This window comes from Poecilia reticulata, chromosome 15 (assembly GCF_904066995.2).
Source record: "Poecilia reticulata chromosome 15, P_reticulata-male-v2, whole genome shotgun sequence".
Lineage (NCBI taxonomy): Eukaryota > Metazoa > Chordata > Actinopteri > Cyprinodontiformes > Poeciliidae > Poecilia > Poecilia reticulata.
The window spans coordinates 23,917,666-23,934,866 of NC_088844.1; the positions used below are offsets into that span (position 1 = coordinate 23,917,666).

The window sequence follows — 17,201 nt, forward strand, 5'->3', positions numbered from 1 at the left end:
AGGGCACAAATATTTCTCCCCTCTACTGTGAAGGTTAGCCGCTGCTTGCTGTGAGGAATTAGTTCCCGGAATAAAAGCTCCTGTGATTAACCTACATTACTTACCATCTCCAGAGCATTTTATCTGTTAGTCTGAGCTGCATCTGTTCAACTCCATCAATTGGGTTTTCCAGAATGCGTCTCGTTCATCCAGCATCCCCTCGCCTGGTCCTTTTGGCCCCTGTGTGTTGCGCAATTCAGACTTTAGTGAACGTGCTCATGTTCTGTTCTCGGTTCTTCTCACTGGAGGCCCCGACCCACCGAGTGGCCGGAGTTCCCCCCTGCCGCTCAGGCCCGACAGCCGGCCGGTCACCCCGCCTCTCTCTCAGACCCCTAAACATTTCCACGTCCCAGGTAGGAGCTGGAGCGCACCCTGTCACTGCTCGTCCTGTTGACTCTCTTTATTTCTGTTATGTTGTTGTCTCAATTGGTTTGTTTCTTTCTGTCTCTCTCTACACCATAAAGGATCCGCTTTTAGACCTACAGACACAAAATATGTATAAAAACAAGTTGGCTTATAAACATGATGTACAATGCAGATGTCTTGTTTTTTTCCTTTTTTGTCACACTTAAATGTATCAGATTATCGAACAATTTTAATACCAGGCAAAAAATAATTTGAGTAAATACAAAAAGCAGTTTTCTAAGTGAAGCTTTTTTCTGTATTTATTTGCTTTCAGATCAGGGGATCAACATCTACAGAAAACCGCCCATCTACAAACTTCAAGGTAACTTTCTGCCTAACTCAGGATTTGTTTTGTAGAAAATTGAACATTTTCCTTAATGAGTGATTATTAAAACAGAAATGTTTTTAATAGTTGTGATTCCCATTCCTGGATATGTTCTATCTAAGCGCTAAGGAGTAAATAAAAATGCAAACAATTTCAGGTATTAAATATAAAACAAACAAACAAAAAAATAAATTTGGGATGTTGAAGAAAAAAATCTCAGCTGAACCCAGTTGACTCAGTGTGTTCATCTAATCATAGTCACCTTCAGTGTCAGTGTGATGTTTGAAGTCTGTCTCTAATCCTTTTCTGTCTGTAGTTTGTTTCTACACTGCACTGTGTCCATCTCAACAAGTTCTGAAAACGGTGTAATTGTGGCTCGGATAAGACGACGTGCAAAACTCTTGCTGGGTTGCATTAGTAGGCGATAATGTTAATTCTTCATAAAGCGGCATTGTGCAAGCTAAGTTATAATATTATATGGGCTTTAATATATTAATTTATTGGATCTCATTGGGTAGGATTCACAATCTGAGCTTGCTAGCTTATTCTTATATGTCCTGTTTTCTTTGCCAATATAAATTGTATTTAAATGAGGTTAAATTCCCCCCAAAATGGATCCAGTTCACATATTTTCCTTCTTTTAATTGACAAAAAAAATCAAAAGAAGCTTGAAATGTTTGACCCAGAATTGACCAATGTCATGTTAAGTGTGGTTAAGCACATCAGCTGTCAGAATATTTTCCCACATGAACTGAAGATGAGATTTGAGCTGTTATTTTAGTTTACTTTTACCTGTTTGATGCTTTAGGTTGAAGCAGCATTCTTCTTGTTGTATTCCCCTGCCTGCAGCAAGCTCAACTCTGTTTAAATCTATTAGTTTTCAAGTTTAAAGTGGAGGAAATATATTTTTATTGATAGTAAAAAATAGATGTGTCTCTAACACCTTAGTCACTAAGCTTTTACCTCTGAACAGAGATGTCGCGGCTCTATTTTGGATGTTATTGGGTTTCAGAGTTTGCTCTCTTGAATAGACATTAAGTTTTCATCTCAGTGAATTGGATTAGCTGCTCCGGCTTGTTTTATTGCTCTGCATGACACGCAGTGACTTGCTAGGGAAAGTCATTTTTCCCCTGTGAACACAGAACTCGGTACTGAATGATTGTGGCACTAAGATATTTCCTTGTGGCTGAGACTGTGACCCAGACACTGATAGTTCAGTTCCCATGGTTACCAACCTAGATACAGCTGCCGTAGCTCAGCAAAGCAAGTCCGGTGAGGACATCATCAGATCCGCCACCTTCCCTGCTGCCCATGCTCCCTCCCTGGATGACAGCTCCCGGAGTGAGGGCGACTGTTGGCCCCACTCTCTCGCTGTTTTAGGTACGGTAGATTGTTGTGTGTGCGCAGCTGCCCCCCGGTGGTAAAATAAAAGCTCACCCAGACTGAGCTCTGCTTGTTTCCTACCCCCAGCTTACCTGCCTTCCCTCCATTAACCCCCAGTGTACTCCTTTACCCACCCATCAGTTGCCATTTAAGTTTTGCTTGCGCTGAGTGAAGGCGTGGCTGGTTTCTGTTGCGGCCGTCATTATTTTCTGCTTCAGGAGGTTCTGCTTTATTGCTTCAGCTAATCATAAAAGCTTCACAAATAACCTGGACAGAGATAACTGAGACTGACTTCAAACTTTTGTCTGTCTGTCTTACATTCTGTGTATTTGACATCCTCTAAATTGTGTAATTTAGCCGTGACGTCTGTGTATCCAAACAGTCCAACGAGTCTCTCTCTGTTTGTCTGTCTCGTCAGCTCTGTCTCAGACTTGTGTTAAATCGTCCACCTGTTAGTCATTGAGTCAGCCATGTTTGTTTTGTTTTTCTATGCCCTGAACAAAGAAATCTGGTGAGAAGTTCACATCCTCACTTTGTAGGTGGCTTAATAATTACAGGCGTTTATGTATTTATTTTAGCCATTCCTTTCCCAGGGTGAAACGGCTGCATGAAAGCAGAAATAGTTTTTTTTTTTGTTGATTTTCTCTTATGAGTAAAGTATTGAAATAATGCATTAAAGCTCAATTATACACATACACTTCCATAATTCTTCAATTAAGTGTTACTGACTTTTCTGCAGACCCAACACATCCTGGACACAAACTATTTAGACTTTTATATTTGGGTTGGTGAAAGAGAGTTAGCATATTTACACTACTAGAACCTGTCTTTTGTTTTCTTCTTTTCTTTATATAAAAATGACTGTACATTTACGTACATAAATGCTCATTTTATTATTTGATGTATTTTTTCTAAATAGTATATATTTACACTAAATGTCTGTATGCTGTGAGTGCTTGAAACCGAAGTAAAATTTCTTGAGTCATGGCCAGAAAAGTTGATTCTGATTCTCTTTGTAGTCATTAATGTTCATCTGGAATGTTTCTGGCTGGACTTTTTTTTTTTTTTTAACCAATGTTTGTGACAGAGTTGGTTGATTGAAGATGGTTGGTACTGACCCAGCTAAATGTTTAATAGTGTTGATGTCTGGGCTTTGGGAAGACAGATCCAGAAGATTCATGTTAGTCTGCTTTATTCATTCAAATTTACAGCAACCCACACACACACAAGCAACAAACCTTCAGGACTTCAGGATTTTCAACTTCAGCTCCAATCAAAAGCTAACCGTTTGAAACCTGAATCTTTCAACAAGACAAGGATGCCAACACATCAAAACTGGTTTTGGGAAATCTGAAGCAGGCTGACATTAAAACTCTGGAATGGTTTCCACTTTAACTATTTTAAAATGTTACGGTTTATGCTTAAAAGTAAAGTCTGTACCAAGAAACCAATCAATTCAAATGAGCTCCACCTCCTATGTCAAGAACATTGACATTTTCAGCCAGAAGAGGTGAAGTTGCACCTCTTTAAGCGTAATGACATAATTTAAAGTCTGGGATCATTTTTAGATTTGAGCCTTCGTATTTAGACGTTATATAAAATGGAGTCTAGATTCAAATTTGTTCTTCCAATTCCTTTGTTTTTAAAAAATTAGTGAGGTTGTTTGGTGTCTGATGTTTCCACCCTGGGAGAAATGGTTCATTTATAAGAAAATGCCTACATTAATCAGCCCTAAATGAGTGTATGTAAACTTTTCACTGGACATGTCTGTAAGGCACGGTCTCCTGAAAGGACACAGGTTTGATTGAGTTCTGTCTTAGGTGTAATTACGTCTTATGACGGTTTTTGTAACTTCTCTAAAATCCTGTAGGTTCAGAAGGAAGGAGGCGATCTAGAGAAGAGGAGGAGGAAGAGGTTTTGAAAAGAAAGCAACTTCAGGAAGAACATCTCAGTAAGGTTGGTTGGATAATATTTAGATTCCTGTTACTATAAATACTGAATAGCTGTCTTAGTTTATTCTCTGAAGCTACTTGGCGTTGGTTTAATGTTTGGTTTTGACTGTGCAGATTCAGTCTGGTCTGGGAAAACTCATTCTGAAGGAGGAGATGGAGAAAGAGCAGATTAGGGAGCGGCACGCGCGCAGCCTCTCTGCTCAGCGCTACGATCCCAAAATGAACAACTGTGACGCAGGTAGCCAGAAACAGCCTCCTCAGCTGCTTTACTCTTGATTTGTCAGCAATGTACCTTAACAGAACATCTGTTCTGTAAATTCCCTGCATCATAAAACATCTTAAGTTAGAAATTAAACTTGGGGGGCTATGGTGGCTCAGGGTTAAAGTACAATTCGCGTATGGAGGTCTTAGTCCTCGATGCAGCCGTCACAGTTTCGAGTTCTGGCCTGATGACCTTTGCTGCATGTCTTCCCTGTCTCTGATTACCCACTTTCCTCTTTGACCACTCTAAAATAAAAAAAGGCCACTAGAGACAACAAAACTTTAAAATAAAAAGAAATGTAACCTTTTTTTTATAAGTACATTGTGTGTAATTTGTCTTTCAGATCCAACGTCTCCAACCAAGACCAACTCTCTGCCTGGTTATGGACGGAACGGTCTGCATCGGGTAAGAAACACTTGACGTGCTGATGTTACATAAACAGTAAAATATGCAGCTTTCATACATTGCAAACTTGTCTACATTTTTTTCAACAACAGCAAACTATAATGTATTTGAAAATAGCATGTGATAGAACAACTGAAAGGAGTGCATAATTGTGAAGAGGAAGGAAAATAATTTATAGTTTTCATATTTTTTTCTGAGTGGATTTGTCCTCACTCAGCCTTTCTGAGTTAATATTTTGTAAAATCCCTTCTGGATGCAACTTCTGCACATGTTACAGGATTTATCAGATCAACTAAAGTCAGCTGAGCACGTCAAACTCTTGTAGAAATCCTCGTGATTTCAACAACAGTTTGAAGAAACAATCCAAAAGGTGGTGCTTATTGAAGATATTCTCATAAACTAGACAAGTTGTATTTCCTTCATAAAATGAAAGATATGCAAATTAAAGTACATTGAGTTTAACCATCAGTGAATATGATTTGGATAGAGTTGACTGTATTCCTTGTTTCACTCAGGGTGATCAATCAATCAATCAATCAATCAATCAAATTTTATTTGTATAGCACATTTCAGCAGCAAGGCATTTCAAAGTGCTTTACATAATTAAAATAAAAACAGAAATAAACAGTGAGAAAGAGAGAAAATTAAAAAATAAATAAAAATAAAAAAAACAAACTCCCTTACCAGAGGACGCCGCCGTCCCACACAGAATTTAACTAACTTATAGTTAGAGGAGTCTGCCCTCCCGCGGACTTTAACTGGTTCCATTCCATTTCCATTCCACTTTAATTTTCATCGTTTTCCACCCTCATTTTTCACTTTCTTCCCCATACATAAAAGAAAGAAGAAAAAAAAAAAAAAAAAAAAAAAATTAAAAACATTAAAGACATAAAAACATGGAAGACATCAAAACCCGCACTCTAACCCTAATTTAGCCATAAGCAACTCTAAACAGGTGGGTTTTAAGTTGAGATTTAAAGGCACCCAGTGTTTCAGCTGTTTTACAGTTTTCTGGAAGTTTGTTCCAAATCTGTGGTGCGTAGAAACTGAATGCTGCTTCTCCTCGTCTGGTTCTGGTTCTGGGGATGCAGAGCAGACCAGAACCAGAAGATCTGAGGGGTCTAGATGGTTGGTACAGTAATAACAGATCTTTAAGGTATTGTGGTGCTAAACCGTTCAGAGATTTATAAACTAACATCAGTATTTTAAAGTCTATTCTCTGAGCTACAGGGAGCCAGTGTAGGGACTTTAAAACTGGTGTTATGTGCTCTATCTTCCTGGTTTTAGTGAGAACCCGAGCAGCAGCATTCTGGATCAGCTGCAGCTGTTTGATTTATTTGTCAGACCTGTGAAGACGCTGTTGCAGTAATCAATGCGGCTAAAGATAAATGCATGGATGAGTTTCTCTAGATCGTGCTGAGACATAAGTCCTCTAATCCTAGAGATGTTCTTCAGGTGATAGAAGGCCGACTTTGTGACTGTCTTAATGTGGCTCTGAAGGTTCAGGTCAGAGTCCATCACTACTCCCAGGTTTCGGGCCTGATCGCTGGTTTTTAGTTGTAATAACTGAAGCTGTGCATTGATTCTAGTTCGTTCCTCTTTAGGTCCAAAGATAATAACTTCAGTTTTGTTTCTGTTTAGCTGGAGAAAGTTTTGGCACATCCACACATTGATCTGTTCTAAGCATCTATTCAATGATTGGATGGGTTCAGAGTCACCTGGTGACATCGTGATGTAGAGCTGTGTATCATCCGCATAATTGTGGTAGCTAATCCTATGTCCTGTTATAATCTTTGCCAGTGGGAGCATATAAATATTGAAAAGAAGGGGTCCATTAAATTAAAGTACATTGAGTTTAACCATCAGTGAATATGATTTGGATAGAGTTGACTGTATTCCTTGTTTCACTCAGGGTGATAGTTTAGAACATTTATTTGAGGTTGTCTGTGGATTTTGTAAGGACCATCAAAGTTGGCTGAAGATAATAAAATAAATATTATTTCTATCTGGACTGACTACAATATGTTGTTTGGCTTTTATCACTCAAACAAACATTAAGAACATTTTATATATAAGCATGTTCAACATTTGAATTGTTTGGTTTATTTCACTATTTACTGCATTTTAGTTTTACATATCTGAGTGTCTGTCTGTGGTTTCCTTGTTTGCGTTTCATCACTACTTAATTGTATTTAGTTAGGTTATTGTTTGTATTATGCTTTATGTTTAGTTATGCGAGTATGTTCATAATTTTGTCTAGTAAAAAAACAACCTTAATGCACACCAATAGGGGGTTGAATATTATATGTCAAGAAATATATGAAAACAGATTTCAAAACATGGAGTGAAACCTCTGTAAGATAAATGTTTCCCTAAGTTAACAAGCTGATTTCTCTGTTTTTTTGTTTTTGTTTTTTTTTCAGCCTCAGTCTACAGATTTCACTCAGTACAACAGCTATGGAGACATGTGTGGTGGAGGAAGAGGTGAGCACTTCAAATCGAACAAAGCCACACAAAGCAAGTTTCACCAGAGATATTCAGCATTAGAATTGGCTTGTAAAGCGTACATATACACAGACATGCACTTTGAAATATTTGATTTTCATCAAGGACAGCAGTGCTGTAGATAAAAGTAGCCTTGCAGGGGGACTCGACAGCAAACCATTAACTGTGAGTCTCATTCTTTGTCCCATTTTGTCCTGCAGAGTTTCAGGTATGTCTCTCATCTGCTTTTCTTCACATGGCATGCCTCCTCATCTTTGCATCATATTCTATGCTTGGCCATTGGGTTGCAAGAGTCACCTTGCCCTGAATGCACACCGCCCACCCCTGCTCCTTGCTTGCATCACTGTTTGAATTAGTTTCAACTACAGGGCATATTGTGCTGTGGTTTCCAACAGATATAAGAAGCAAACACACATATGCTAAGTAGCTGAACAACTGTACTGTAAATGCAATGTGTAACCATTGCCTCATGCCTTATTCTGTGTTGTTTATCAATGTGATGACTCAAGCTACATGTTATACTTATTTCTTTAAATGAACGATAGAAATAAAAAACAACCGTTGTTTATTTAGGAAAGCTGTAAACGACTGCCCATCTTTAGTACTAAGAAACAGAGCTGTATTCAAGCTACTCGCTCCATCCAGTAAAAACTGCACCCACTGTCATGAGTGGATGTATATTCATGCCATAATCCTTGCAGTCCCCTTCCGCTATATTACATGTGTATATGTTCTGTCCTTTAGCACATTAAGGATGGCCGTGCAGCACTTGCAAGGATGGACAGGGGAGTATCTATGCCTAATATGTTGGAACCAAAAGCAAGTATCTTCTTCTTTTTGTATCAATTACAAATGAGATACATTAAAAAAAGAGTACAATGTCTCATCTTTGATTGTATTTGAATGTTTATAGTGAATTTAGAAATGTAGAGCCTTGCCAGAAACATTCATATTCCTTTAAACCTTTTCACATTTTGTCCCATTACAACCACAAACTTCTATGGATTTTATCTGATGGAGCAACACAAAGTAGGGCACAATTGTTAAGAATAAAATAGTACATGCATGCATCTTTATCCCACCCACTTTACTGTGATGACCTAAAAATGTAATTCAACGCAATGTCAAAACACAGGTTTGTGTAATTTAATTGGCTTAAATAGTCTGCATTGAAAGCAAAATAAAAGCAATGTACATTGTAAAACAATGTACCAAATATTTATTTTCTTGCTTTTTCTTTTGTAAATATGATTATCAAAGCAATAACTGAAGACAGTAAATTCTTAGAATAAACCAGGAATGTAGGGGTTAAAGACACAAGTCAGACCATCTCAAATTTAGAAGGAATTTTTATTATTTTTATTAATAAATATATATATTTGTGCAGAAATAGCAAAAGCTGGCGATCAGGCATGTACTTTAGTGGCCTAGTCAAAGTCAAGACTGTACTCAGTTTAGAATTTGTGGTCAAACTTGAAAACCATCAGTCCTGATTGAGGTTGAGCTATTTTGCAGAGATGTATGTGATCAACTTTCAGTATCTAGATGAGCCAAGTTATTAGAGACTTACCAATTTTTGCCTCAGGATGGTTTAAAACTAATGCACGCTCCATCCATCTCCTCATCAACTTCTCTGACACTGCTAAAGAGAAGGGTCCCACAGCATCGTGCTACAACCACCATGTTTCACCATGGAGATGCTGTGGTTGACTTTAACTGGGCCATCCTAGCACATCAGTATACTTTGACCTAAACATTTCCTTATCTGTAAGTAGTTGCGCAACGTATAGGTTCAGATGGATAGTATAAAAATGTTCACAACTTTTTATATTTTAAGGTTAAAAAAAATAAATAAATAATAATAATAAAACAAACATGTATTATGTTGTGTAAAATTTCTCTATTCCACTAAAAACACAATGAATCTTGTGGTTGCAATGACTCAAAATGTGAAAAAGTCCAAATGCCAGGGCCACTTTTGCAAGAAACTGTATTTAAGAGACAACAAATGGGCTAAAATATGATCAGATAGAGCGGGGACAGTTCATGTAGTTATTTTGCAAAAAAATAAAATAAAATAAACCAATACATTATTTTAGCAAAACAACAAAAGACTCACTTTAGCTGGGTTCCTGATTCAGCATGCCGCTTAAGGAGCTGCCGAGTCACTCAAGCGCTTATAGCATGCTGGCTTCTTCATGCTCATCCGCACATGGCTGTGACTCAAAGTGACTGGATACTGTATGCAACATACAGTGTAAATATCCAGTCAGTCATCCAAACAACTCATATCACTATATACTGTGTATGTAGTGTGTAAGGGCATTACTGTGTGGATATGAGTTGGTCAGGGGCTTCAAAGAGCTTTCAGTTGCTTATTATTGAGCATCTCAGCTGGGATTAGGATTAGCTGGTTTATTCCTCAGTTAGTTGGAAAAATACCAGCACCTGGAATGTCCAGGACAATCATTCCCATGTGGATATACATTAAAGATGTTGGTCTTGTTTTTTTTTTTTTTTTTTTAGTTTCCATTAAATATTAAATGCTTCTCAAACTATAACCAGTTACATGAGTTTGAAGTCATTTTTTCCTCTCTTTATCTGATAGTTTGCACGTTTGAGCACTAAAAGATTGTGCACATCAAAGCACCTGCATTTCCTGAATATCCTTAACAAAACAAACCCAGTCAGCCTCCTGTCACATACCTGCTCTCCCACCCTTTTTCACAGTCAGAATTACCCAAAAACTTCAAATTTAGTGATTTTGTTTGGTGAGATCTGTTCGTTTCTGGGGCTTAGCTAAAGGTTTTATCTGTTTAATGATGCATGTCTCCTTCTGAAGGTGTATCCCTATGAAATGCTCATGATAACCAGTAGAGGGAGAGCTAAACTGCCAAGGGATGTGGACAGAACCAGACTGGAGGTATCAGTTTTCCTCCTGACGCTCCTCAGTTAACACTGCATTTTGATTTTGTGTCAACAGCATTGTTACACAAACTTACATCTGTAGCTGAGAACATGCAGCATCAGTTGCTCCTTGTCATTTTTGCAGCAAACCCCTTTTTTTACAGCTTTGATGCTAACTGAGAACCCCCCACCTTCCCCCCTCCTTTGTTTTTTCTCCACCTTTGTTCTCATTTCTAGCGCCACTTAGCACCCGAAACGTTCTTTGAGATCTTTGGAATGGAGATCCAGGAATTTGACAGGCTTCCCCTGTGGAAACGCAACGACATGAAAAAGAAGGCCAAGCTCTTTTAGTTGTTGTTGTTTTTTTTGTTTTTTTTTTCTAATTTATAGCATGCATTATTCTGTACATACAATCAGATAGCACACAGTTGTAATCTAGATGTAGGTTCTGGGTTATTCCTTTTCTTTTTTTTTTTTTTTTTGCTTATGTCACCTGGATATACCTGGGGATGCCAAGAAATGGACTGATGTTGCGATGATGGACTTCAATAATCAATGGAAACCTCTTCCATGTTCAACAAAGAATGATGAGAAGGGTCAAGTTTTTTTTTGCTTTGACTGCACTTATTTTACCTCCTGCTTTGCTTTAAGTGAATCCTTCCTTTACTTTACCGCTTGTTTTTCCCTATTTGTTGCTGTTGATTCCCGTGGAACTTTGTAATTACAGTAGACCATCATGGCACAATCACAAAAATGCCCATGCCTGTAGCTCAAAAGTGTGTCAACTTTTTGTTTTGCTTGGGCTGGAACAGTTTTAGCCCAAAGGTTTCAAGAATCGGCTCAGTGAGTCTTTTAAGATACAATACGATGAGAAAAGCCTGTGGGAACACGGTGAGCACACCCACCAACTGTCGGACTGGATCTACGTGGAAATGAATCCTCCAATAGCCGGCATATCACCAGTCTCCTTCCCCCTGGCTTCCATGCACACAAATTGTTCATCTGAATGGACAAAAAAAATGTCTCTTTTCTCAGGCTCTCATAAACAAAGTTATACACCTTACCTTTACTTATATTGGAAGTATGAATCTTATATTTTAAGGCTGTTTCCAACATGTAGTTACATTAAGATAGACAACACCCCCTATTTCGAGAAACAACTGTATTTGAAAGTATTGTTTTATAAATGGAAAAAACACACTGCCATTTGTTGTATTAAAATCTAAGCCAATAAAGCTTTAAATTGCCATGAACCATGAACACTGATCCTCTTCCATCCCAAAGTTACCCTCAGCCTCTTTTCTAATATTTTGTTCCCACTTTATGTGGACTTTTGAGGATGTTAGCACAGAGTGGGAAATTATCCTAGGACTGAAATACAAACCTAAAATCTTCATCAGAAGTCTTCCTTTAACTTTACTGTAAGAATGCTGTATAATACTCACACCACTGTCGCCCATTGCAATTTTTCAGAAAGTTTTCTCAACTGAAAAATAATTCAGTTGAATCAAGACAGGCTATGACTTCACTTTACTTAGAATGTTTTGATTCTAAATATAAAAAAAAATACTTAAAATATTTATATAAGAAAAGTCCTCATACAAAAGAATGGTAATCTTTAAGCTGCCATGTGTATAGCAGGAAACATGAGTAAATGAAGTACAAGTTGTAGAAAAGCAACTCCTGTCAACGCTTGAGGTATTTGTGTTGCTTTGAATTCGTTCCCGGTTTGAACATGGGGCGTATATTGGTGATGAATTTACAGTGTTCGGCTGAATCAGGATGTCACTTTTACCATGACATCACCTTTTTGTGGATTTTTTAAATCTAATGTTCAAATGACCATCTGGTAATGACATTTCCATGATCTTTAAGAGCCTTTAAGCGGAAAGGTAGTTCTTAAATTAATTGGATAATTGGAAAGTAGCTCATGCTCTTAGTTTTTCTACTTCAGTTTCAAGAATTCGGCATCCTGAAGTGAGTGAATCCATATTAGTGCAGACAGAGCATTTGCATAGATTTTTATAAAATTAAGTAATGACACAATTGAATGCCGATGAGTGTGATGCCATTTACCCTACAAAACAATATAAAGTTCAAAATATGTAAAAAAAAAAATAAAAGAAAAGAAAAAAACTAAAAGGGCAACTGGCTTCTGCTTGGAACTGGTGCTTGACAATGTGATAATGTTTTTGGATGGTAAAAACAGCAGGGAACCTAAACTGCCTTTTAAAAAAGGTGTGGGGATGTCCTCCCCAAATTACTTCTGTGATTGTTTACCAAAAGCAGTGTATCATTCCAAGCCACTGAAAAGCAAGACAGATATGTTATACTACGTATATTGCATTCCTTTCAGAGACTGGTGCTGATTCTTCAGCACTGAACTTGATGAGTCAGCAGGTTCAGATCGCCAGTCTGCTCTAACTTCTGCTTTTTCAGCAGAAGTCAGGTTTTAAAAAGAGAGAAAAAAAACTTAATTAAAACTTGAAGCCTGCACAATAACCACTAAGATTTCCATGACAATTCTAGATTGTGATTTATTTATTCTCAAATTGAGAATAAAATTTCACATCTTGGTCTATTCTCAACAACTTTCTTCTGCAGGGTTCAACTCCATCTTTGTGGAATAAAGACATTTTCACCAATGCCTACAGTAGAAATGGTGTGTGTATGTCAATCTGTGCAGAAATGGTATAGCAGTCATGTGACATCTGTTCAGGCAGCAACATGTTTAAGCTATGGTGGACTGACAAAAGGACAGCAATATTATTATTTTTTTGTCCATGAGTGTATCAGTGTATCAGCAGCAAAGTGACAGGCAAATGGAAGCATGTAGACTGACACACACACACACACACACACACACACACACACACACACACACACACACACAGGTGAAGATGCATAACTAAAAGAAATGACTGTACAGTAAAGGCAAATTTACGTCATTTAAAATTTACTGTACAGTTGAAGAAACAGAATATTTAGATTCAAAGAAATGTGCAACTGAGTAAAATAATTAAAAAAACGTGGATAAAAATCAATATATGGATGTAAATCAATAGAGTGTTGGTCTTATTAGAGAATATACATAAAGTCCCATCGGAAACTATTTACACCCCATAAATACAGATTTGAATATCGTTTTTATGTTTGAAACTCAACACACAAAATAACACATGATGGCAAAGACAAACATATTTTAGATATTTTTATACATTTGTAAAAAGAAAAAAAAAAAAGTAAAAATGTACCCTTTTCTAAAGTACTTAAAATTGAGATCAGGTGCATCTTATTTCCATTAATCCTTCAGATCCTCCTGCAGAGTTCACCTGGAGTAAGTGGAGCTGACTGAGCGTGAGTTAGAAATAAATCCACTTGTTGCTTTAATTTTGCAGAAACATCTGCAATAGATTGTTAGAACAGATATACAACAGTCTCTGGTCAGATAAAGGTGAAGTAGATCTTTTTTGGCCTAGTATATTTTAAGCTTTATGTCTTGACAAAAAGCAGCCACTGCTCAGGACCTGACTAACACCACCACTGTAAAGTATGGTGGTGGCAGCATGACGCTGTGGGTATGAACCTCTCCTCCGGGTAACTTGTCATTAAAGTGACAAAGGAGAAAAACAGAGACATTTCTCAATAAAAACATATATGACAGCTTGTAGAGAAAATGGTGGAAAATTTCTCAAAACCGTGTAAGGCTTGTAGAGACACACAAGACAAAGCGATTTACAGAACAGCTACCGTGCAAAGACGTGATGCAAGAAAGTAGTCTCTCTTTAAACAATGTTCACACTCAGCCACCACTTTGTTGCAGTTTATATTTTACGGTGAGCAAATCATCAGACGTAAGCTTGCTAAATGGTGTGCAACCTTTTCCCACAGGAGACATTAGAAAAGCATCTAGTATCTTTGAAGAAGCAAAGGGACGCTGTGAAACACAGACTGAAGAAACTGGCAACCCGTCAGTCAGAAATCACTGTGAGTTTTACTCTGATTTCTGAAAAAGGCTCTATCTGTGTAGAGATTTTAACAGATTCTCTACGAATGACCCCCCAGCAGAATTTCATTTGATTTCAATGTCTACTGCACCTAGAAAAAGTCTGCAGCGATAAGAGAGAATGTAGCGATGAAATATCAGGAGATCCAGATGGTTCTGGAGGAGGATCTGCGGCTCACCTTGTCCCACCTGGAGATGGAGGAGAGGGCTGCCGTCTCTGCCTTGGATGGACTGATGGAGAGAAACTGTGCTCTGATCCAGGAAATAGAGCAGGACTTGGCCAGACTTTCTTTAGTTTTGGAGCACAGTGACACGGAGCCCGATTCTATGGTAAAAAAAAACAAAAAAAACATATATGAGAGTTTAAATGTAAAGAGCAAAAACCTACAGCTGACCTAGATTTTCCACTATTTCTCAGTCGTTCGTTTTAGATGCTGAACTGGACGACACAGAGACAGTAGATAGGTATGGATAATTTCAACTCCTATTTTGTGATTCTTCACAAAGTTTTCCTCTCCAGAGAATTATAAGAGGATTTTATGTGAAGACCAACACAAAGTAGTGCACAACTGAGAAGTGCAAGGAAGGTAACTTATGGTTTTAAAAATCTGAAAAGTGTGGTGTACATTTTTTTCACCCCTCAGAGTCTAATATTTTGTGGAACCATATAAAACACTTAAAGTTATAGTTGTTGCACATCTAGAAATTGTTTTGCCAATTTAGATCGTTCTCAGTCAGATAAGAGGAGGAGCAATCTGACAAGAAGGAAATAACACTCTGCAGCATGATTCTACCACCACCATGTTTTACAGAGGGGATTGTCTGTTCAGGGTTATGAACATTGCAAGTTTTTCCCCATGCATACAAATTTGCAAGTAGGACAAAAAGTTTAATTACAGCCTTGTCTGGTCAGACCTCATGGCTTTCTTAATGCCACTCTTTGGTAGAAGATTTGTAGATCACACCACTTGTTTCCTGTCAACAGATTCTCCCAGCTGAGTGGTGGATCATTGCAGTTGACATGAGTCTCTTGGCTCCTTCTCTATTTAATTTTTCTTCCTTACAATTATTTATTGTGTAATCATTTCTTGTAATGATTGTCGTGACGATTAATCAAATATTGAAAAATCTTTTTTTGCTTAACTTATGAATTACCTTGTGTTGATCTACCATAAAATCCAAATAAAATAAACTGAAGTTTGTACTTGTGGCATGATTTAAAAAATTCTGCTAAAAAAAAACTTTAGCAGGAAGTTTCAAGGCATTATGCCAATATGTAATACTTCCTTCATGGTTTTCATTCGTCAGAGTGTTGGATGTCCTCAACCAATCAGATCCCAGCAGTGTGAACCTCGATGAAGCTAAAGCTAATCAGATCCTCAGCCTCACCAACAGCATGCTGCTCCTTGTCTACTCGCAGACCCCGTTAATAAAGAAGCTCCTGAAAAGCTGTCAGTTCCCACATCACCTTCCTTCATTACACCGCTATCTCTTTAGGAAACATTTTATGCTGAGTTTTCCCCATTTGTGCCCAGATTCCAGTGAGGTGCACCTGGACCCAGAGACGGCCCACCCAAAGTTGGTCATCTCCCCTAAATGTGACAGCGTCTCCTACACAGACGCCTGGCAGAAACTCCCTGACCAACCGGGACGGTTCGACACCACCCTCAACGTCATCAGTCTGCAGGGCTTCAGCTTTGGCCGCCATTACTGGGAAATTGATGTGACTGGGAAGACGTACTGGGAGCTTGGTGTTACCTATCCCTCCATTCCTCGCAAAGGCATATCTGAGGAGTGCTGGCTGGGTCGGGGTGCCGTGTCCTGGTGTGTGGAGTTCTTCGATGGGGAATACACTGCCTGGCATGGAGGGGTGCCTCACCAGCTGCCTTTTACGAAACGTTTCTGTCAAATTGGTGTTTTGTGCAGCTTCCCTGCCGGGCTGGTGACGTTTCTAGAAGCGGATAAAATGACACCACTGTTCTCATTCTGTGCTGGAACCTTCTCTGAGTGCCTCCACCTGGCCCTGTGTCCTGGTCACAACCACAGCGGCGCCAATTCAAGTCCTATTGTAATCTGTAATGCATCGTCTCCTACAAGTGACCTGTAGCTGAATAAGAATGTACACTAAGAACATGACTTACAAAAATGCAGGGCCGGCACAATATTTTTTAGGGACCCTGAGCAGAATAGGATTTGGGGTCCCAGTTCCATTTTAGCCCACCAATCACAACAGCACCAATCATGTGTCCTTCTAAGCTGTTCAAACTTAACTTATTTGATGTTGTGCGTTTGGTTTCATTGCTACCTTGTAAGACAACAATTAAATGGATAATAAATTTCTTGTTTTTGATTTGACTTTGATTTTTATCACATTCATTCAAATAAAACGAACAAAGAATGAAATTAAGTTTCATTTGGCTCAAAGACAGTTTTACAATTAGGAATTGCATTAAAGGAGACTTGAATGTTATGCTTACAGAACAAATATAAGCTTCTCCGCCAATGACCAACGTTCATTTTTATTGATCAATATTGAGCATCTTCTTACAATGAAGTAATTTGGCAGCATATGGACAAAAACTGTCTTTATTTCATTGTTAAAACAATATTTAAGCATGTGACTGCTTTTAAAGATTATTTTTATGTTTAAAGGGATACAAAAAATACATATATATGATGGGCTGGATTTGGCCTCCAGACCTCGAGTTTGACACAGGAGGTAAATAAAGTATTTTTTAAATTTAATTTATTTGACAGCTGCAAAACTGTAAAAATATATATATATATATATATATCCTTTCTAAAATCCTGGACAGATTCTTGATCATGAGCCTCTAATTTAGAGGTCATGCTCCAGGCATTAAATTGGATTTAAGTCCAGATTTTGGCTGAGCCGCTCCAAATCCTTCTTTTGTTTTTAACCTGTCTGAGGTGAACCTGCTGCTGTGCTTCGGATCCTTACCCTGTTGTGCAACCCAAGTGTGCTTGAGCTTAAGGTTGTGAACTGTGACT

The 17,201-nt window shown here is 38.1% G+C and overlaps 2 protein-coding genes across 17 annotated transcripts in view; both read left to right on the forward strand.

Annotated features, from left to right (window-relative positions):
- Positions 1–11,443, forward strand: part of ablim1a (actin binding LIM protein 1a) — a 62,307-nt gene extending 50,864 nt beyond the window's left edge. For 5 of the 15 annotated variants that reach the window (XR_014091112.1, XR_014091109.1, XR_014091107.1 and 2 more), the window contains exons 16-24: positions 288–392; positions 719–766; positions 2,009–2,149; positions 4,023–4,108; positions 4,219–4,342; positions 4,710–4,771; positions 7,195–7,255; positions 7,477–8,095; positions 10,119–10,192. Coding sequence is in view for 4 of the 15 variants with exons in the window: in XM_008430301.3 (XP_008428523.2) it covers positions 288–392; positions 719–766; positions 2,009–2,149; positions 4,023–4,108; positions 4,219–4,342; positions 4,710–4,771; positions 7,195–7,255; positions 7,477–7,484; positions 8,021–8,095; positions 10,119–10,199; positions 10,421–10,534 (905 nt within the window). In the remaining 11 variants the exon portion in view is untranslated. Of the gene's footprint in view, positions 1–287; positions 393–718; positions 767–2,008; positions 2,150–4,022; positions 4,109–4,218; positions 4,343–4,709; positions 4,772–7,194; positions 7,256–7,476; positions 8,102–10,118; positions 10,200–10,420 lie in introns of those variants that run through there. The other 10 variants (XR_014091113.1, XR_014091108.1, XM_008430301.3 and 7 more) reach the window with 9 other exon arrangements.
- An 87-nt stretch (positions 11,444–11,530) lies between these two features.
- On the forward strand, positions 11,531–16,544 carry LOC103477289 (putative E3 ubiquitin-protein ligase TRIML1). Of its 2 annotated transcripts, XM_008430317.3 has the most exons (5): positions 11,531–14,170; positions 14,286–14,519; positions 14,608–14,654; positions 15,498–15,640; positions 15,725–16,544. In XM_008430317.3, exons 1-5 carry the CDS (start codon positions 14,051–14,053, stop codon positions 16,294–16,296), a joined length of 1,116 nt encoding a protein of 371 aa, XP_008428539.1. In that variant the 5' UTR covers positions 11,531–14,050; the 3' UTR covers positions 16,297–16,544. The 2 variants fall into 2 exon arrangements, with proteins under 2 accessions (XP_008428539.1, XP_081472337.1); XM_081616211.1 differs by having other exon boundaries at positions 15,498–16,544.
- The last annotated feature ends 657 nt before the right edge of the window (positions 16,545–17,201 follow it).